The sequence below is a fragment of the Melanostigma gelatinosum genome (assembly GCF_949748355.1).
Source record: "Melanostigma gelatinosum genome assembly, chromosome: 17".
Classification (NCBI taxonomy): domain Eukaryota; kingdom Metazoa; phylum Chordata; class Actinopteri; order Perciformes; family Zoarcidae; genus Melanostigma; species Melanostigma gelatinosum.
In genome coordinates this window covers 19540153-19562892 of record NC_136650.1, presented here as the reverse complement: position 1 = coordinate 19562892, position 22740 = coordinate 19540153, and the positions used below count along the sequence as shown (strand labels likewise).

Here is a 22740-nt window from a genome sequence, read left to right as displayed (position 1 = left end):
TTGGACTTTGCTCTGTGTCTGCTGAATGTGCATTATTAAAGGGGCAATGGTTTGATGCCTAAAGTCCAAAATTCATAGGAATGTATTTAAACATCTGTTATTCCACGGTTTTCATTTTTCTTTTTTACTTACCAGACACAGATCTCACACAAGATGCTCTCTAATTTTTATTTCAATTTCTATAATTACTTCCAAATAAATATTATTAAAATATACTTGCTTCATTTACCGCACCATTTCTCCATTAAATCAGAGTTCAATAACTGTCCCAGGAATTTAGGAGGAGGCTTGAAGGCATTACGATGCATCATGTGTTGCGCTCCCTAATCCATTTGCTCTCTCCAAATACCAGATTGTCACAACAACACTCCCTCAGTATTCCTATTTGTCAGATTGCCATAACATGGATAATCACTCAAAGTTAGTCTTCCAGTAAATTTCACCTTCAGCTGCTTCATTCTCACTGACCCGTAATCATTAGTCTCATTACTGGACAGCCCTGAAAATGAAGCTGCTGCCAATAACTCTAACAAGCCAACATGTTGGACAGTAGAAGGACGAGTAGATCCAAACAAATGTTTCTGTTGTCTTCCAACTCTGCCAAAGCAAATCATTCTGCATCATTAAATGTCCCTTCCCTGGCAGTAATGTCAGCATTAGCCCAGCAGATCTTAGCTGAGTGTTGGAAATCATTCTGTTACATTTTCTATTCTTGTGAAATAGAACGAGGCTCTATGAAAGGACAGGGCCGTGTGGAGACACACAGGACCGACCCACATCCTGAAATTTAAACACTTCTCTGAGCAAAAATGCCAAACCTGTGTGTGTGTGTGTTGGACGGTGCACTTTTTAACATCAGGGTGTATAATGTTGTGTGTAGCACAATGCCACAGACACAAGCTCGGCCATTTTCATATTCACTCACCACGAAATGTAGAGGAATTGGTTTGACTGCGATATTGTACAGCACGTATTTCCAAACGGCATTAAAGCTCTGCATAATCTTTGAATTTTAATGAGACACAGTGCTGCGATGGCAATAGCCTTGATAGAAAAAAACATACTTGAATTGGAAACATTTGTCTGGATTGTATCTCACAGTGTAATTAGTACTTTTCACTTCAGTCATTAGCATGCCAACGCTTTGCATTTCCTACAAAGGCGGCACAGGCACGGTGTAGAATTTACATTGACTTTGTGTGATTGTTTTTACAGCTTCTACCTTCAGTTTTGCGTCTGAAAATGTTCATATGCAAACCGGATGTGGACACAAAGAGCCTCCCCCGTTTTCCTGTTGTAACTCTGCAGCGTCTTCAACACCCTGGATCGACAAACACCGCCTGCCCTCACGCGATGAACGATGCAAAATGGCAAACGTTTGACAGCGTGTTACTGTGTTACTGTGATGACACCGGGCATTTATTTTGAGACATTTTAAATCAAACTCACGGACGCTCATACTGTGATTGTGGATTTGATAACAGTGATTGCAGACAAATAAGCAGAGTAGTGTTTAGCAAAAACAACATTTGAGGGATTTTCAAGGCAATTAAAACGCCCATAATTTAAGTTCCTGTTCTTTTCTTGTGTTACAGCACATATACAGCTGTTGTGTCCAGGATAAAGGCAAACAAAGATAAGGTGAGTCATACAGAGGTTTTTAACACTTACACTGACTGTGATTTTTGAAAATCTCATTCCTAATTACTGTGTACTGACGCCAGTCTTGTGGGTATTTCCATCTGAAAGTACATTTACTCAAGTATTGTACTTCAGATTAAGATTATACACGAAAACATGGGAAGAACGTTGAGAATATGATGCCGTGCAACTAACCGACAGCATGCAAATTACAAAGTTAAGTAATATTATCCAATAAATCGATGTATTATTAATAGTACACTCTGAAATTAATACTTTTACTTTGCTACTTAAGTACATTTATTTGCAGGTAACACTTTCATACTTTCATACTAAAAAACAAGAGTGGTACACCATTGGTATATGCCGGCGAAAAGTGATATCTGCCAGTGAGCAGGAGTGTAGAGTGTTTTTAAGTGGCATTAGAACAGCCGCAGAGCAGTGACACAACGCTTACAATCGGTATTTGCCGCTAAAACAAGATAGAATACAGAGTTATAAATGTAACTGGGAAATCTTTTTCTCCGCTTTACGTCTTTTTTCGCAGGTGTTGATTTACAGTCCAACGTTTTTGAAATACGTCTACGAGTCTTGGCTTGAAGGTCATGGACGATATCCTTCCACTGGCTTCCTCAGCTTAATGCTGGCCATCCACATATGTGATGAAGTAAGTTGAGCCACTGTACTACGAACACAACCGTGACAAAGAAGAGCTGCTTGGATTTCCTCAGTAAACTTTGCACATCGCCCTTTCAGAATACCGCAATGTGTTTGGAAAAAATAAGGAATCTGAAGTGATGTGAGAAACCAAACAAAATCCCGTGCGGTTGATGTTTTTCTGACATGCTTTTGTTCCTCGTCTGCTCCAGGTCAGCGTGTTTGGATTCGGTGCAGACCAGTACGGAAACTGGCACCACTACTGGGAGGAGAACCATTTGGCCGGAGCTTTCCGGCACACGGGAGTCCATGATGGAGATCACGAATATAATGTCACCCTGCTGCTGGCAGACAAGCACAAGATTCAAATGTTCAGAGGCAGATGATACCGAGCACACCTGCGCAGCGGGATGACCACCAAACGAACCTCAGCAGCCGTTCAAATGTTTATTTTTCATTCGCCTCACGCTGGAAGAAGAGTGCTTTTGTCATGATTTCGAAAGACGTTGTCACGTGAACTCTTCTGGTCCGCCCTGTTTCCTTTTCATCCCCCGATTCAAATGCTATTGACAAACCAATAGAGCTTCACTCTCTGCTCTGTGTGCCCAGACGAAGACAATGACCAGGCCATGAACAAGACAAAAGCACTGCCATTTGTTTACGTCACCCCCGAATGAAATGTGTCACGTATCATGCTGTACATGAACAGCTTTTGTACTATTGTATGTGCATACTCTTTGAGTTCTTGGCTATTTACTAGCGTTGTGGCCACCTTAAGCTTTGTATGTTGATGGTCACTGACGACAGATAAGATCTGCTGATTTCTGTGAATTTTATTTCTCAACATTGTGGTCAGAAATCATGGTCAAGCAATGCAGATTTTTCTTTACTTATGTTTTTTTTTTTGTTCACCTAAAATGTATTCATATTTGAATATACTGAGTCGAAACATACTGAAATCAGACCATCTAAAACACACCTTGCATACATTTAAGTGTGCAACTATTATTAACTTTCGTTAACTGTCGTTGAAGCAGTGTCAAAGGTCGCATTCAAGAAATTTAGGATCACAGATTACTTATGTTTACATCTTTTTAACAACATGGCTCATTACATAGTAAAACATTGTTTTGGGGCTGATTGTTGGAATGTCCACTAGCCCTAAAGGGCTCTATTACTGGAGACCTGCAGCAAGAGATGGCGTTGGAGTTATGGAGCTATAGTGGAGCCATCGATGAGGTTTTCATCAGTGTTGTACCAGGTTCTTTGTTGAACAACAAGTTGTTGAAGTTATAAACGTTCATCATTTATCACGAAGACTGGACATATGATACAGCCTGTACAGGGGTGCCTTGTCATTAAAATCCATACTGCACATTTCTGATGTACATTGTGACATATTATTAATAAAAAGTAGGTTTTAAGTGCCTTTAGTGGGAGGTTTTTACCATCACAATGCACTGTATTTTCATTATTTTCATTTGTATTACTAAATTTGTTTGCAACCTTTAAAAGTTTGTTATTATTGTGTGTATAGTGTCTATTTTAAAGGAACAGTGTGTATCATTTAGAAATGTAGAAGAGTATGCTTTCTTTAGCGTGGGATCACCTGAAAATAAGACTCGTTGTGTTTTCCTAAGAATGAGCATATAAACATATGTCCATACGGAGCGGGTCCTCTTCCCGGAGCTGGTCGCCATGTTCTACAGTAGCCCAGCAGGGACAAACCAAACAATGGCTCTAGATAGGGCCATTTTCAAATGTTCTCGTCGTCCCCCTTAGTTTTTCTGCACGCTTGGTGGGCGGGAGGACAATCAGTTGTTTGCAGTCTGCAACCTCACCTTTAGATGCCACCAAATCCTGCACACTGCATCTTTAAAGCGTCATGAGCATGAAACATAACATATAACCACTTCAGTAATTATCAGTATACTGTTTAGCATGTGCCACAGAACAGAATGTTGGGTTGGCAACATATCTGGCTCTGCAGTTTTGACGAAACACAGCTGTGACTGTCCAGGCTTTAAATCATTGTTGTGTGAATGGAAGGTGTTGTAGATGTGTGAATGCTTCATGACTTATCATTTTCATCCAAGAATCTGATCTGAAACATTGTAACTCCTGTCAGGCATTCAGCTTGGTGGTGCTCATGAAATAGTCCATGATTTGCTCCGCGTGCCTTGAAACATAATGGGACATTTGCCCGTTCAGTGTCTTTATGATGTTTTTCCTCTCCATGCGAGAGCAGGCTGATGCCACAATATTTGTTTAATTCAAATTTGACAGCCACCTTGTAGACGACAGTGAGTGGTGTACATCTGTTCTGCAGGGGACACTGTCACCTAGTGGACAAGACCATGTATCAGCATTAACGTCACTTGATTTGTCCATTATAAGACCGATGCGATGCTAAAGCAATTACAGACACTTTTAAAACTTCAACCATTACAGAGTCTGCCACACACCCGTGTTTGATCTTCAATTCCATCCAGTTGAGGTGTACATTGTTGTATACTTATGTAAAACCCAACCAAGCAGCACCTTTATAAGAATTAACGTTTTTATTTTCGTTGTGTAGTTTCTCACTTTCAGGTCATTGATACTGACTTGTGTGGGAGGGATGGACAATGAAAAACATGCATTGTTCAGTTATTCAGTTGTCAGTGAACTCCCACAATACAGAAACACTTAATTGGAGTTTTTTTGCAAAAATATTTGAAAAGGATAAGGAGGCTTATTAATAAATAATACACTACTGTCAGACTGGTATACACACTCAATTATTTTATTTGATGATTTAATAAAATTCATAATTTTTAGAGAAATACACAACATTTCAGTGGTTCTCAACAGCATAATAATTGTTTCTATAAACATCAATATGTTTTGCCTTTGGGCAACCGCTTTGAACTCATTTCTCTTTCTGCTGTTGGGAATATTGTACCGGCAGGTTCTCGTGGTTATTTTCTCTTATTGCCATTTAATATTCAAGATTATTATTATTTTTTTCTGAAATAATCGATATTAAACACATGACGAGATACCATCGGAATGTAACACGAAATGTAAACAGTGAATGGTAAACTGTGCTTCAGCAGGATGTTTGACTTTTAAATTGAAAGCTTAAATGAGATTAACATTTAAAGTTGTTGTCCCTGCAGACTTGGCCCTGCGTGCTGCTACACACTTCTTTAACACTTTTCCAGAACCCTTGAATAAATCCCACATCCCATAAGACTATACATACGCCACTTATAATGAACACATTTATAATTGATGAGATATAATAGTTGCATTACAGCCTATAGGGTCTGAGAACTCACTCATAAGATAGACAATGCAAACTCTGTTGAAGTTAACATTCAGTATGGAGAACTCATCAAGCACATATAAGCTCACAATTAAATGCTGTATGATGTCGTGTATGGAAGTCTATTGGACTTGCAGCCATAAGAAAGTCAAATAAACCCCTCACAGACTTTGAGGCGTGCTCCCGCAAAGTCCGTGAGGGTTTAGGGCCACACTGTCAAATCGTCGAGTGTTTGAGGGCTTTGTGAACCCTTTTCGTAAGTCCACATTTCTGCAAACTTTGCCCACGGGAGTTACCCACAGTTCATAGCAATGTGACCTTAATCACAGGGCTACCAAGCATGGAGATGTAAAAAATAAATAAGGTAAACCATGAGGACGGCACATGGGTGTTCAGCCTGGCAAATTACATTTACTCAGAAACATTAAGGATTAAAGATGGAACAGAAAAACACATGAAATTAGAGGAATAAAAGCAGGGCCTACATTACACATCAAACATTTCATTTTGTTATTGAAGCTGTTTTGACAAAAACCAGTAAAAAAAGATTGTTCGACAATTACCTCTCATCTTGTGAGGAAAGAGTCTGGAAGATGTTCAAATCAGGGAGTAAAAAAATATAAAATAAATTCCCACAATTCCTACGTAATATTTTTAGATGGCATCGGAACGTGATATATTTACACAATTTCAAGTCTCTCACACTCAGGTGAGCTTGGTAAGTCCCTGAGGGTTCAAAGTTTAAGTCCTTAGAGGGGGACATTGGGATCGGACCAACCATTTACCGGGTGACCCCAGTAAATCCATGGTTCAGGGTTTAAGGCGTTTAAGGCGGGGGTATTAGGATTTGGCCAACCATTTACCAGGTGACCCCAGTAAGTCCCTGAGGTTTCAGGGTTTAAGGTCTTGGGTACATTGGGATCGGGAACCTTAAATCGCGGTGCGTTCCCCTTTAAATCTTGTAGCCAATGACGTCATCATCTGCCCGACAAGCAGCACAACACGGAAGTCCTCCGCCTGTCGTTCCGTTTGTCGCAGAACGACTTTATGAGCAAATGTTTGCATTGTAGCCCAAGTAAGTAATGATCCAGCAAACCTTGTATATCCTCAGCGAAATGTATATTATTATTCTGAGAATAAATACCATGTGCGACAAAACACACCGAGCTTCCGTGTTTTAAAACATGGCAGCTGTAGCTACTAGCTAACTTTCCAGTTTCACTTTCTAGCTTAACGATAGCAAAGACCAGACGCGAGCTTCAGGTAAATTACACTCAGTAGAGGAACAACAGACGAAGAATAGGTGACTCTATTTGGTAAACAGTTGAAGTGGAACGTCTCTTCAGTGCACCACCATTACATTTCATACTGTGACGTTGACTGTTGTAGAGGCCGAGCTTCCTGTCAGGTAGCGGTGGACAGTTCAGTGTTGTGCGTGTGTGTGTGTGTGTAGGCTTTAATCGATCACAACAGAACTCTGTCCTCTTAAACACATTTAAAAATGGAACTGTGTTTGTTGCTTGTTGAAATATTTTGCTGTCAATATGTTTTTAACTTTCTGTTTAACTGCTTATAGATAACCCAGAAACTTACCTGTACTCTTGTGTGGAAGTCTATACGAATACTATAAAGTTAATTTGATTCAAATGCAATGTCTTATTTATTACAAAATAAAACACTTAATTTTCCAAATATATATTTCCTAAATGTATTGTAAAATACAGTATTCATATATTTTCAGTGTCAAAGTCTGAAACATTAGGATTTTGATATACAGTGTAGCGTTATTTACACTGACATGGAAGATGATGACCTGGATATTCGTTGCATCTCCTGTACACCTGAGATATTGGCAGTTGTCCCCAGCAGCTAAATTGTTTTCAGACAGATGTGTTCCAGGATTGGTCTGACCCTAACCCAAAGATGATAAACGATGTGTTTACATGTGTTTCATATTATTTTCAGAATGCCTGTTGAAAGCCCTGAGGAGCGGATGGTGGAGGTGCTGGCGCTGCCGGCATTCGTGGATGAGGAGCTGCTGTTCCTGTACTTTGAGAATAAGCGGCGCTCTGGGGGGGGTCCACTCGTCTCTGTGGAGAAGAACGGTGACCGCGCCATACTGCTGTTTGAAGAGGCAGAAGGCAAGTGGCAACATAGGAGTATTTGTCGGGGGAATCTTTAGCAAATATGTACATCAATATTTTTCGATTTGGTAACTTTTGACATTAGCTGCTTCAAAATGTCCAATTTCTTAACAAAGTAACAACAAACAATATCATCGTCAACTCTGGTGTAGTCTGCACTTGTGAAAGGTAGAATATATACAGTATCACAACTTTATACAGCCTGTCACACTTAAGGAGAAACAGAACATTACTGTGCGAATAAGAAGTTCTAATTCTAGACGATTAATGGAAACGGTGTCTCAATTTGTCATTAAAGCACCGTATGCTAATTCTGCCTTTCATTTCTGTTGGGATCACGTTGACAGCTGCAGCCAGAGTGCTGTGTAAAGGGCACCACGTTCTGCACAATGTCGAGCTGAGTGTGAGAAAGCCGGCCTCGAAGGACCGATGTAGGCTGCTGCTGCTGCTGCGGGGGATCAACCCCAACACCAGCACGGAGATGATCGAGCTCTATGTGGAGAACATGATGGGCTTGAACATGCCTGACTACACTCTGTATCCCTCACCCGGGAGAGATTTCATCCTCATTCAACTCAGCCAACCCCTCTCGAAAGGTGTACTAAACACACACGGTTTCCTTTTTGCTTTTGTGCTTCCAAATATTCAGGTTGTCATCTTCTTTCATAGCATTGTTTAATATGTTTTATTCACGGTACTAAGATGGCGCCGTGTCAGCGGCTGCCTGTTGCAGCAGCTCCCCACTGTGGTGCGGGTGGTGGGGGTGAACGCATCCACCGTCTCCTGGATCACTGACTACCTCACAGGCAGACCACAGTTTGTCCGACTGGGCCGTGTGCTGTCTGATACGGTGGTCAGTGATATTGGAGCCCCACAGGGAACTGTTCTGTCTCCCTTCCTGTTCACCTTGTACACCACTGACTTCCAGTACAACTCTGTGTCATGCCATCTGCAGAAGTTCTCTGATGACTCTGCAGTGGTCGGGTGTATAAGGGATGGACGGGAGTAGGAGTACAGGGCAGCAGTGGAGGACTTTGTGGAGTGGGCCGGTAGAAATCACCTGCGTCTGAACGTGGCCAAGACCAGAGAGATGGTGGTCGACTTCAGGAGGAAGACGACGGCTCCACAACCGCTGAGAGTTCTGGGAGAGGATGTGGACATGGTGGAGGAGTACAAGTACCTGGGTGTCTCCATCGACAGCAGACTGAACTGGAAGAACAACATCGACGCTGTGTACAAGAAGGGGATGAGTCGACTCTTTCTTGAGGAAACTTCGATCCTTCAACGTGTGCAGCAAGATGTTGGAGATGTTCTACAGTCTGTTGTGACCAGTGCACTGTACTTCTGTAGTCTGCTGGGGGAGCAGCATTGGAGCCGGAGACACCAACAGACTTAACAAACTAGTTAAGAAGGCCGGCTCCATCATTGGCTGCAAACAAGACGATCTGGAAGAGGTGGTGGAGAGGACGACACTGAAGAAACTATCATCCATATTGGATAACCCGGACCACCCTCTCCACCACCTCCTGCAGGGACAGCGGAGCACTTTCTCCAACAGACTGATGCAGCTCCGCTGTCACAAAGACAGATTCAGAAAAACATTCCTGCCCACTGCCATTAGACTTTATAATAAAACACCTCGGGCCAGATCGTCGTCCTTCACATGACTACAACGCTACACGGCTGTTGCTTGTTGTTGGTGATCCTGGCTCTACTGTCCAGGTTGTTTAGTTTAGTTTACTAGTTGCTCATTTTATTTAATTAATACCACTATATTCATGGTATATACTGTGCAGTTCTACTTTCTATTCTAGCTTATTTTTTATTTTTTATTTATCTATTCCTTCAATTCAATATCTGCTCTGTTATTTTATTGTACTGTAGATATTGTGCATTCCATATGTTGTATTTTACTCTGTAAATTGCTGCTGCTACAAACGAATTTCCCCCTGGGGATAAATAAAGTTTACATCTATCTGTCTATCTATCTTATTTTTTGGCAGATTTCCAAAACCTTACTGCTAGAATCTCAAAGAGGAAACTTGATGGGGCCGAGGTAACTCTCGAAGAGACTGAGCCGACTGACTCCGTGTTAGTGGAGAACCTGCAACCCAGCACCTCTCCAGACCTGCTCACTTTGTACTTTGAGAGCGAGCGAGGTGGAAATCAGACGGTGAAGGACGTCACGATGCTTTCAGCTGGTGCAGCCAAGGTGTCCTTTGTCAATTATGAATGTAAGTTTGTGTTACACGACCTTTTTAAAACTCTTATTGTTTCGTCATAGTTTTCTTTATTAACCAAACTGTTTCCTCGCACAATTTGTTCTCATTTAACAAGGGAGATGGTGGAAATGGAAATTGTTGTTTACTCTGCCCATCTTTTCCCACATCTATCGACGAACAGAGATATTCTCCATCATGACTTGAAGCAATATGCAATATATCTCTTTATATATATACTGTACTTTCTGTACGCCACATTATTAGAGATCAGCTCTCTAAATTAGAAAAGCCTCTTCACAAAATGTATGTCACACAATTATCCTACCTTTGTCTGGAAGGCATCCAGTGCCTGCGGCCTTCCCACATTCACCTCACACCAATTAGAGGCAAGAATAGAAACATCACTGCAAGGTAGAGTTTAGCCTCAAGATTGAAAGTCATATTTCTATAAATGATATCTTCTTGCCCGTAATTAATGCTGAGTCAAAGGGAAAAAAATCTTCCCCAGAATTGTATTGTCAAGGTGAAAAACCCTTTACTGTCGTACTTAAAGCACGAGTCACTAAAACTCTGCATTAAAACTCATGAGAGATTGCAGAACATTCTGTATCCGTTCAGTGTTTCCAGCTGCCACAGCACAATATATAGCAGTCTACAGTGCACACACATTCCTGAATTCATTTTCTGTCTCTCCGAGTTCAAAGCCACCAGAAGCCAAAAGAGCCAAAAGAGCCCCCGCAGACGGAGCTAAGCCGCCCCTGAGGTTATTTCAGAAATGTGCTCGGTGTCTCGGGCTCCGCTGCCCTTGTTCAATCACTTCAACTTAAAGTGGCCCTGGAGCCGTGGCTCTCTCTGAGGTCTGTCTCTGCTGTGTCACCAGTGGTTGCAGTCAGAGAGGCAGCCGGCCAACTTCTCTGACGTTGTGGAGGAGCTGTTCCAAGTCATCCCTGATGAGGTGCTGTACATGGACGCCAGCCCCAAGCGCTGCAGGACCTGCGCCGTGGTGGGGAACTCCGGGAACCTGAAGGGGGCCCAGTACGGCAGCCTCATCGACCACTCTGACTTCATCATAAGGTCAGTTAACACTTCGGTGCCTGGTGTGATTTTGAGAATATTGCAGTCACAAACTTGACATGATCTCTAATGATGACCATTGTTTCCAACAAAGTAAATCCTGCGTTTTTTTCCTACGACAAGTTAAGGAAGGCTGATAAACAGGTTGCGAATGACCCAATAATTTAGCCAGATTATCTAAACCAATTTGTTTGGAGGTGAAACTGAAAGAGTGCACCATGAAACACTGGTAATACTTCCTCAGTCAGGGCAGAAAGTAACCTTTGAGGACCCTGACGTTTGCTGTGCCGCTTTTTTTGTTTGTTTTTAAGGGTCATTGTGATATTGAATTGTTCAATAATATCAGTGTGGAGAAGGCTTTAAAACGAGCGTTTTAGACCATCGCTCAGGGAGATTTACAAAAAAACACAGTTGCACAGTTACATGACAGAAAAATTGGATTGGATTGGTTGGAGTTGACCTCAGCATTTCTAAAATCCTGGCTATGGTCCTGCTCTCATGTTTCCGGGAAAAAATGTGTGTGTACACAACTACAGCAAGCACAGTAGGTCAAAGGTGAACTGCAAAATAGTTCCGTAAACGGTGATACATGTTTACAATACATATTGAGCACCTTCAACCTGGGGGTTTATAGAACAATAAGACCCAATTGGTTAAAACTGTACATGCAACTACTGAATATTTTCATTGTTGATTGATCTGCTGATGAGATTATTTTAACCACTGAAGGCCACTTGGAGCTTCAACTGACTGGACTCATTCTTCACTCATAAGCTTTAGCTTGAAAGTTTTAGGTGCTTTTATTTTTTCCGTCTCCTGCAGCACTGATCGGTTCTGAAACAAATATGTGAACAGATAAGCTGCAAGGTTTTCATCACATTATATGCATTCGGCAATGTTTATTGAGTGGCAGACAAACACTTTCATTTTGCTCACTGTGTATTGCTCACTGTGTAGCGCCCACGTCTCTCTCTCACATTGATTTCTGCCACTCCACAGCACGCGCTCAGACATTCACACACCCTTGTTCTGGGCTCCATGAAAAATTTAGAAAATGATGTTGACAAAGAAACGGATAAAAACAACAGAGTTGTTTGAGTATTCAAATGTTTTTGTCGGTGCCTTAGGGCGGCAGGGATCAAGAGAGGAGTTTGCAGCTCCCTGTAATCTGTTACACCAATTGCAGCTCTGCAGAGAATGAATTGGAAAAGATGGAAAACACGACAAGGAGATTTTCTGAAGGGGTTGTGGTTGTGCTCTCTGCTGCAGATTAAAGCTGTTGGCTTTATGATAACAAAAAATTAAGCTAATTTGGACGTCAAATGGTAAACGAGCATTCTCGCTCAGACTTTTATCCAATATCTCCAAGTCACAGATTTGAGTCATGCCCGTCTTTTTGCAGGTTTAGTCTGAATAAATACTGATCTGCAGGGGTGGAATATGCAAATTCCTAAAGACAGGATTGGTATTGTTCTTTGAATATTATATAACAATTTTGGACAATGTTACAGTCTGCTGTCGTAAATAAAAATCATAGCAGCCTCCTGACATTATGTCTGCACAGAATGGATGATGTAAAAGCTTGAAGAAGATACTTATCGTAGACAACAGAAAATAGCACTCGTTTTTAAGCTGAATGTATTACGTCAATGACAGTGATAGGCTATCAGTTTATAAATGACATGGGAACACAGTCTGGTGAGAGTGTACCGAGACTGAAACCCAATGCCTTTATACATCCATAATGCAATTCGCCCAAAATCCTCCAAAGCCTCCTTTTTAGACCATTATGAATATTAAATGGCATCGGCCTATCAGCTAAAGCCTCTTGTTTGCTCAGCAGATTGCAGTGGTAAAATAGATTTGAATCATAAAGAGAGCCTTTTCATCCGCCTGACAAAAAATAAGGGTAACACTTTATAATAACTACACACTATGAAGCATTAGTTAAGTATGAGTAAACACTTAATTCATCATTTATAAAACATTGTTTCTACATTAATAATTCATTAGTATGCAGTTCATAACAGTTGTAAATGTTTTATTCTTGATTAATAAGCTCGTCTATTATGTGCTTCATTATTGTGTTTTCATACTTTATAAATGATGGATTCCACATTTGTAAATTAAGTATTATATATTTTACAAACCAATTATTAAGGAGTTGTAGATGATTAATATGATCATTTATGAAGTGTTAGTAAATGATTAATAAATTCTTTAGATGTACATTATTCATGCATTTATATATATAATGATTTAGATATGAACTAATGCTTAGGGACTATGTTAATATATGCTTTATAAACGCATATTAATACTGCAATTCATGATTAATTCATGATTTATTAAGGTAGTTACTACTCGTTAGTGGTGTTTTTTGTGACCTCATCTAAAGTGAGGACTATTTATGCCTTATAAAGCATTTATTCAGTACTTTGTGTGACCTCATCTAAAGTGAGGACTATTTATGCCTTATAAAGCATTTATTCAGTACTTTGTGTGACCTCATCTAAAGTGAGGACTATTTATGCCTTATAAAGCATTTATTAAGTACTTTATGTGACCTCATCTAAAGTGAGGACTATTTATGCCTTATAAAGCATTTATTAAGTACTTTATGTGACCTCATCTAAAGTGAGGACTATTTATGCCTTATAAAGCATTTATTAAGTACTTTGTGTGACCTCATCTAAAGTGAGGACTATTTATGCCTTATAAAGCATTTATTAAGTACTTTATGTGACCTCATCTAAAGTGAGGACTATTTATGCCTTATAAAGCATTTATTAAGTACTTTATGTGACCTCATCTAAAGTGAGGACTATTTATGCCTTATAAAGCATTTATTCAGTACTTTATGTGACCTCATCTAAAGTGAGGACTATTTATGCCTTATAAAGCATTTATTAAGTACTTTGTGTGACCTCATCTAAAGTGAGGACTATTTATGCCTTATAAAGCATTTATTAAGTACTTTATGTGATCTCATCTAAAGTGAGGACTATTTATGCCTTATAAAGCATTTATTAAGTACTTTATGTGACCTCATCTAAAGTGAGGACTATTTATGCCTTATAAAGCATTTATAAATGACATTGAAAGGCCAGCAGTGCCTCAAAACACATTTTTAACAGAACAGGCAAATAGACACAACACAAAGTGATCAAGACTATATTAATATTTATTGCAAGATGCAAACAATATACTATTAAATACAAACCTCTCAGCCATTCATTCATGTCAGAAACAAACAAACAAAGACATTCTCCTTCAGGAGAACATGGCTGGATACAAAACATTTGTAAATGTCTGACAAGATATTTCTTCTTACCAGGCAGTTTTTATGTTCGAGCATTTCACTTGCTTCAAGCGTTTCAGTCCTTAATTATCTTAATAAGGTATTATAACTTGTTACTGAGAATGTATTACTGGTTCTGAAAGTAGAATTGACATAATTGTAAGGCTGTTTGATCACCACTGACAAGTACAAAACGACTTTGTCAAAGTCAGAATTTCTTATTTCAAGCATCCTAACCTTTTCATCAACGACCAAATGGAATTCATTGTTTAATTGTCAATCTTACAACACAGCACAGCAATGATGTATTCCTACAGACACAACACAGTACAGAGCAAAGACACTACTGAACAAAGTCAAACTATTGCTTTAAGAACAAACGTTCTCCTCGGCCTGTCTCGTCCTTCAGCCAGTTAAAGTGAGTGAGCGCTGTGCTAACTTCTCATTTGGAAGATAAAGGTTGCCGTTACATTCATCTGGCCAAGATGTGGTTATGAACATGAGCAGAAATGCCATGTGATAATTCTGTACATCTAAATGGACTCTGAATACATTTGATCTAACAGACTAAAACAACCTCCAATAAACGCAGCCGTATTATACCAAGATTCAGATGATTTACTGTAACTAGGTAACTATCTTTATAATTACATATTTTCACAGCCGTGTAATACTTAAATACAGAAATGATGTGTAAAAGGCTTCGGGTTAACCCTAACCCTTTTAATTTTAAGATGGAGCCATTATTTGACTTGAAATGAGAGAACATTTATTTATACGTATTATTTATAATCCATCCAGTTAAATTAGAAAACTGAGAATAATAATTGTTAAAATATAATTGATGTGTACTTTCTTTATTTGATTTGACAGTTCAGAACATTTACAGAGTTACAACACATTCAATGCACATGACAGAACCACGGCAGGAGGCAAGACCAGGGTCCAGGTATCACCAGCATCCACGGGAACCTGCGAGGTGGGAAAGCTCCGAGACTCCGGTGAAGGAGCAAAGTCAGCAATGTGCGTTCATGGTACCGTGAGGAGAGAAAGCACAAAGAGTGAGTGAATGAGAGCATACAAACACTGTCCTAATGTAGGAGGTTAGAGTAAATCCCAACATTTGACACAGTTAGTTAATTATTTTACAACTGTATGATCATAAATACTATATTTCAAAATATCCCTCCTATAAGCAAAGCTCTCTACGTTGTACTGTACTTAACTCTCAGTGAAGAATCAATGCTAACAATTTGATATTCAATTATTATCGTGGCGCCAAACATACTAAGCTAAATTACGAAAAGTGCTAACGGACAAAATCTATTCTGAATCAAAGTGACAGGTCAGACATGCTACTGGTTCACACGACAGGAGTTTGGTGAGGGTATGTTACCCCATCACACTACATCGGACACGGGGAGAACTCTCACGCTGACTAGCACATGACGAGGAAGAGGACTGACCGCCCACCATTGACACTGACAGCAGCCTGTTGACCAACACAGCGGTATGCCACCATGCAGGATGTAAGAACTGTCTCTCCCCTTCAGTTCAAACGCTGCCCGTCAGCATCGGTACAAGCAGCCATGGAATCTCGTGATTCATGTGCCACAACAGCGGCAGATCCAGTCATCCGGTGCCAGATAATAGATATGATCCAAACAAACCTGTGCGTGAATGGTACCATAATGACTCTGTCCTAATGTGGGAGGTTAGAGTAAATCCCAACATTTTACACAGTTAGTGAATTATTTTACAACTGTATGATTGTAAATACTATATTTCAATATTTCCCTCCTATAAGCAAAGCTCTCTAAGTTAATGCGAAGTACCCGAACCCATGTTGCCACATGATTTAAAGACAGACCGCCCTCTATCGACACGATTGAAACAGCAGCCCAACACAGCGATACGTCACCTTGCAGGAGTTAAGATACGCCACTGTCTCTCCCCGACAGTTCAAATGCTCAACTTCACCATCTGAGAAGCCTGGGAAATGAATCTTGCATATGACACAACTACGGCAGCGGCAAGACCAGTGTCCAGATATAACGATGATCCATAGAAACCTGTGAAAGACTGAGAGCATACAAACACTGTCCTAATGTAGGAGGTTAGAGTAAATCCCAACATTTGACACAGTTAGTTAATTATTTTACAACTGTATGATCATAAATACTATATTTCAAAATATCCCTCCTATAAGCAAAGCTCTCTACGTTGTACTGTACTTAACTCTCAGTGAAGAATCAATGCTAACAATTTGATATTCAATTATTATCGTGGCGCCAAACATACTAAGCTAAATTACGAAAAGTGCTGACGGACAAAATCTATTCTGAATCAAAGTGACAGGTCAGACATGCTACTGGTTCACACGACAGGAGTTTGGTGAGGGTATGTTACCCCATCACACTACATCGGACACGGGGAGAACTCTCACGCTGACTAGCACATGACGAGGAAGAAGACTGACCGCCCACCATTGACACTGACAGCAGCCTGTTGACCAACACAGCGGTATGCCACCATGCAGGATGTAAGAACTGTCTCTCCCCTTCAGTTCAAACGCTGCCCGTCAGCATCGGTACAAGCAGCCATGGAATCTCGTGATTCATGTGCCACAACAGCGGCAGATCCAGTCATCCGGTGCCAGATAATAGATATGATCCAAACAAACCTGTGCGTGAATGGTACCATAATGACTCTGTCCTAATGTGGGAGGTTAGAGTAAATCCCAACATTTTACACAGTTAGTGAATTATTTTACAACTGTATGATTGTAAATACTATATTTCAATATATCCCTCCTATAAGCAAAGCTCTCTAAGTTAATGCGAAGTACCCGAACCCATGTTGCCACATGATTTAAAGACAGACCGCCCTCTATCGACACGATTGAAACAGCAGCCCAACACAGCGATACGTCACCTTGCAGGAGTTAAGATACGCCACTGTCTCTCCCCGACAGTTCAAATGCTCAACTTCACCATCTGAGAAGCCTGGGAAATGAATCTTGCATATGACACAACTACGGCAGCGGCAAGACCAGTGTCCAGATATAACGATGATCCATAGAAACCTGTGAAAGACTGAGAGCATACAAACACTGTCCTAATGTAGGAGGTTAGAGTAAATCCCAACATTTGACACAGTTAATTATTTTACAACTGTATGATCATAAATACTATATTTCAAAATATCCCTCCTATAAGCAAAGCTCTCTACGTTGTACTGTACTTAACTCTCAGTGAAGAATCAATGCTAACAATTTGATATTCAATTATTATCGTGGCGCCAAACATACTAAGCTAAATTACGAAAAGTGCTAACGGACAAAATCTATTCTGAATCAAAGTGACAGGTCAGACATACTACTGGTTCACACGACAGGAGTTTGGTGAGGGTATGTTACCCCATCACACTACATCGGACACGGGGAGAACTCTCACGCTGACTAGCACATGACGAGGAAGAGGACTGACCGCCCACCATTGACACTGACAGCAGCCTGTTGACCAACACAGCGGTATGCCACCATGCAGGATGTAAGAACTGTCTCTCCCCTTCAGTTCAAACGCTGCCCGTCAGCATCGGTACAAGCAGCCATGGAATCTCGTGATTCATGTGCCACAACAGCGGCAGATCCAGTCATCCGGTGCCAGATAATAGATATGATCCAAACAAACCTGTGTGTGAATGGTACCATAATGACTCTGTCCTAATGTGGGAGGTTAGAGTAAATCCCAACATTGTACACAGTTAGTGAATTATTTTACAACTGTATGATTGTAAATACTATATTTCAATATATCCCTCCTATAAGCAAAGCTCTCTAAGTTAATGCGAAGTACCCGAACCCATGTTGCCACATGATTTAAAGACAGACCGCCCTCTATCGACACGATTGAAACAGCAGCCCAACACAGCGATACGTCACCATGCAGGAGTTAAGATACGCCACTGTCTCTCCCCGACAGTTCAAATGCTCAACTTCACCATCTGAGAAGCCTGGGAAATGAATCTTGCAGACTATGGCACAGGCAGATTAGAGGTCTTTGTGACACGTCAAGATTCTAATTCTATGACACGTCAACATTCTAGTTCTATTCCAGAACGTGCATGTGTCATCCAGCATTCCATTCTCTTCTCAATGGCATTTTTTGAATTATTTTATGAATTATTTTCACGAGTAGTAACTACCTTAATAAATCATGAATTAAACATGAATTTCAGTATTAATACGCGTTTATAAAGCATATATTGACATAGTCCCTCACCATTATATCTATAACTGCATGAATAATGCACATCTAAATAGGTTATTCATCATTTATCAACACTTTATAAATGATCATATTAATCATCTACAACTCCTTAATAATTGGTTTGTAAAATATATAATACTTAATTTACAAATGGGGAATCCATCATTTATAAAGTATGAAAACAACACCTTCACCATCTGAGAAGCCTGGGAAATGAATCTTGCATATGACACAACTACGGCAGCGGCAAGACCAGTGTCCAGATATAACGATGATCCATAGAAACCTGTGAAAGACTGAGAGCATACAAACACTGTCCTAATGTAGGAGGTTAGAGTAAATCCCAACATTTGACACAGTTAATTATTTTACAACTGTATGATCATAAATACTATATTTCAAAATATCCCTCCTATAAGCAAAGCTCTCTACGTTGTACTGTACTTAACTCTCAGTGAAGAATCAATGCTAACAATTTGATATTCAATTATTATCGTGGCGCCAAACATACTAAGCTAAATTACGAAAAGTGCTAACGGACAAAATCTATTCTGAATCAAAGTGACAGGTCAGACATACTACTGGTTCACACGACAGGAGTTTGGTGAGGGTATGTTACCCCATCACACTACATCGGACACGGGGAGAACTCTCACGCTGACTAGCACATGACGAGGAAGAGGACTGACCGCCCACCATTGACACTGACAGCAGCCTGTTGACCAACACAGCGGTATGCCACCATGCAGGATGTAAGAACTGTCTCTCCCCTTCAGTTCAAACGCTGCCCGTCAGCATCGGTACAAGCAGCCATGGAATCTCGTGATTCATGTGCCACAACAGCGGCAGATCCAGTCATCCGGTGCCAGATAATAGATATGATCCAAACAAACCTGTGCGTGAATGGTACCATAATGACTCTGTCCAAATGTGGGAGGTTAGAGTAAATCCCAACATTTTACACAGTTAGTGAATTATTTTACAACTGTATGATTGTAAATACTATATTTCAATATATCCCTCCTATAAGCAAAGCTCTCTAAGTTAATGCGAAGTACCCGAACCCATGTTGCCACATGATTTAAAGACAGACCGCCCTCTATCGACACGATTGAAACAGCAGCCCAACACAGCGATACGTCACCATGCAGGAGTTAAGATACGCCACTGTCTCTCCCCGACAGTTCAAATGCTCAACTTCACCATCTGAGAAGCCTGGGAAATGAATCTTGCAGACTATGGCACAGGCAGATTAGAGGTCTTTGTGACACGTCAACATTCTAGTTCTATTCCAGAACGTGCATGTGTCATCCAGCATTCCATTCTCTTCTCAATGGCATTTTTTGAATTATTTTATGAATTATTTTCACGAGTAGTAACTACCTTAATAAATCATGAATTAAACATGAATTTCAGTATTAATACGCGTTTATAAAGCATATATTGACATAGTCCCTCACCATTATATCTATAACTGCATGAATAATGCACATCTAAATAGGTTATTCATCATTTATCAACACTTTATAAATGATCATATTAATCATCTACAACTCCTTAATAATTGGTTTGTAAAATATATAATACTTCATTTACAAATGGGGAATCCATCATTTATAAAGTATGAAAACAACACCTTCACCATCTGAGAAGCCTGGGAAATGAATCTTGCATATGACACAACTACGGCAGCGGCAAGACCAGTGTCCAGATATAACGATGATCCATAGAAACCTGTGAAAGACTGAGAGCATACAAACACTGTCCTAATGTAGGAGGTTAGAGTAAATCCCAACATTTGACACAGTTAGTTAATTATTTTACAACTGTATGATCATAAATACTATATTTCAAAAGATCCCTCCTATAAGCAAAGCTCTCTACGTTGTACTGTACTTAACTCTCAGTGAAGAATCAATGCTAACAATTTGATATTCAATTATTATCGTGGCGCCAAACATACTAAGCTAAATTACGAAAAGTGCTGACGGACAAAATCTATTCTGAATCAAAGTGACAGGTCAGACATGCTACTGGTTCACACGACAGGAGTTTGGTGAGGGTATGTTACCCCATCACACTACATCGGACACGGGGAGAACTCTCACGCTGACTAGCACATGACGAGGAAGAGGACTGACCGCCCACCATTGACACTGACAGCAGCCTGTTGACCAACACAGCGGTATGCCACCATGCAGGATGTAAGAACTGTCTCTCCCCTTCAGTTCAAACGCTGCCCGTCAGCATCGGTACAAGCAGCCATGGAATCTCGTGATTCATGTGCCACAACAGCGGCAGATCCAGTCATCCGGTGCCAGATAATAGATATGATCCAAACAAACTTGTGCGTGAATGGTACCATAATGACTCTGTCCAGATGTGGGAGGTTAGAGTAAATCCCAACATTTTACACAGTTAGTGAATTATTTTACAACTGTATGATCATAAATACTATATTTCAATATATCCCTCCTATAAGCAAAGCTCTCTAAGTTAATGCGAAGTACCCGAACCCATGTTGCCACATGATTTAAAGACAGACCGCCCTCTATCGACACGATTGAAACAGCAGCCCAACACAGCGATACGTCACCTTGCAGGAGTTAAGATACGCCACTGTCTCTCCCCGACAGTTCAAATGCTCAACTTCACCATCTGAGAAGCCTGGGAAATGAATCTTGCATATGACACAACTACGGCAGCGGCAAGACCAGTGTCCAGATATAACGATGATCCATAGAAACCTGTGAAAGACTGAGAGCATACAAACACTGTCCTAATGTAGGAGGTTAGAGTAAATCCCAACATTTGACACAGTTAGTTAATTATTTTACAACTGTATGATCATAAATACTATATTTCAAAATATCCCTCCTATAAGCAAAGCTCTCTACGTTGTACTGTACTTAACTCTCAGTGAAGAATCAATGCTAACAATTTGATATTCAATTATTATCGTGGCGCCAAACATACTAAGCTAAATTACGAAAAGTGCTAACGGACAAAATCTATTCTGAATCAAAGTGACAGGTCAGACATGCTACTGGTTCACACGACAGGAGTTTGGTGAGGGTATGTTACCCCATCACACTACATCGGACACGGGGAGAACTCTCACGCTGACTAGCACATGACGAGGAAGAGGACTGACCGCCCACCATTGACACTGACAGCAGCCTGTTGACCAACACAGCGGTATGCCACCATGCAGGATGTAAGAACTGTCTCTCCCCTTCAGTTCAAACGCTGCCCGTCAGCATCGGTACAAGCAGCCATGGAATCTCGTGATTCATGTGCCACAACAGCGGCAGATCCAGTCATCCGGTGCCAGATAATAGATATGATCCAAACAAACCTGTGTGTGAATGGTACCATAATGACTCTGTCCAAATGTGGGAGGTTAGAGTAAATCCCAACATTTTACACAGTTAGTGAATTATTTTACAACTGTATGATTGTAAATACTATATTTCAATATATCCCTCCTATAAGCAAAGCTCTCTAAGTTAATGCGAAGTACCCGAACCCATGTTGCCACATGATTTAAAGACAGACCGCCCTCTATCGACACGATTGAAACAGCAGCCCAACACAGCGATACGTCACCATGCAGGAGTTAAGAGATGCCACTGTCTCTCCCCGACAGTTCAAATGCTCAACTTCACCATCTGAGAAGCCTGGGAAATGAATCTTGCAGACTATGGCACAGGCAGATTAGAGGTCTTTGTGACACGTCAACATTCTAATTCTATGACACGTCAACATTCTAGACCTCGTAACTAAGGAGATCGTGACGTAGGTGAGACCACTCAGTGGTCTCACCTACGTCACGATCTCCTTAGTTACGAGGTCGGTCGGCCATGTTGGAGTACATACAGATCCTACATGGCGGCGAGTAAACAAGGAAGTGCGGCGAAAATACAATACTTTGAATCACTGGATAGTGCATCAAAGGTTCGCTACCTGGCCAAATTGAAGGTTATTGGTAACTTGGATCCCTATACGATGAGTGCAGATGGTTTCAGTTCCGATCCTACTTATCTTCCATCGGTAAACTACGCCAACATCTACACGTATCTCGTGAACACCCCCAGTCCTTACACGAAAGACGAGTTGG

General features: G+C 40.6%; 2 protein-coding genes across 3 annotated transcripts in view; both read left to right on the top strand.

Annotated features, from left to right (window-relative positions):
• The window catches only part of LOC306791230 (CMP-N-acetylneuraminate-beta-galactosamide-alpha-2,3-sialyltransferase 1-like), a 49316-nt gene extending 45518 nt beyond the window's left edge, over positions 1 to 3798 (top strand). Inside the window, exons 5-7 of the mRNA XM_079287857.1 lie at positions 1596 to 1641; positions 2189 to 2308; positions 2511 to 3798. Of these exons, the coding sequence (XP_079143983.1) occupies positions 1596 to 1641; positions 2189 to 2308; positions 2511 to 2684 (340 nt within the window). The 3' untranslated portion in view covers positions 2685 to 3798. The remainder of the gene's footprint in view (positions 1 to 1595; positions 1642 to 2188; positions 2309 to 2510) is intronic.
• A 2801-nt stretch (positions 3799 to 6599) lies between these two features.
• LOC306791233 (CMP-N-acetylneuraminate-beta-galactosamide-alpha-2,3-sialyltransferase 1-like) overlaps positions 6600 to 22740 on the top strand; it is a 28063-nt gene continuing 11922 nt past the window's right edge. Inside the window, exons 1-5 of one of the 2 annotated variants that reach the window (XM_079287863.1) lie at positions 6600 to 6683; positions 7574 to 7749; positions 8100 to 8348; positions 9756 to 9986; positions 10855 to 11027. In XM_079287863.1, coding sequence (XP_079143989.1) covers positions 7575 to 7749; positions 8100 to 8348; positions 9756 to 9986; positions 10855 to 10892 — 693 coding nt within the window. In that variant the 5' untranslated portion in view covers positions 6600 to 6683; position 7574 and the 3' untranslated portion in view covers positions 10893 to 11027. Of the gene's footprint in view, positions 6684 to 7573; positions 7750 to 8099; positions 8349 to 9755; positions 9987 to 10854; positions 11049 to 22740 lie in introns of those variants that run through there. The other variant, XM_079287862.1, reaches the window with a different exon arrangement.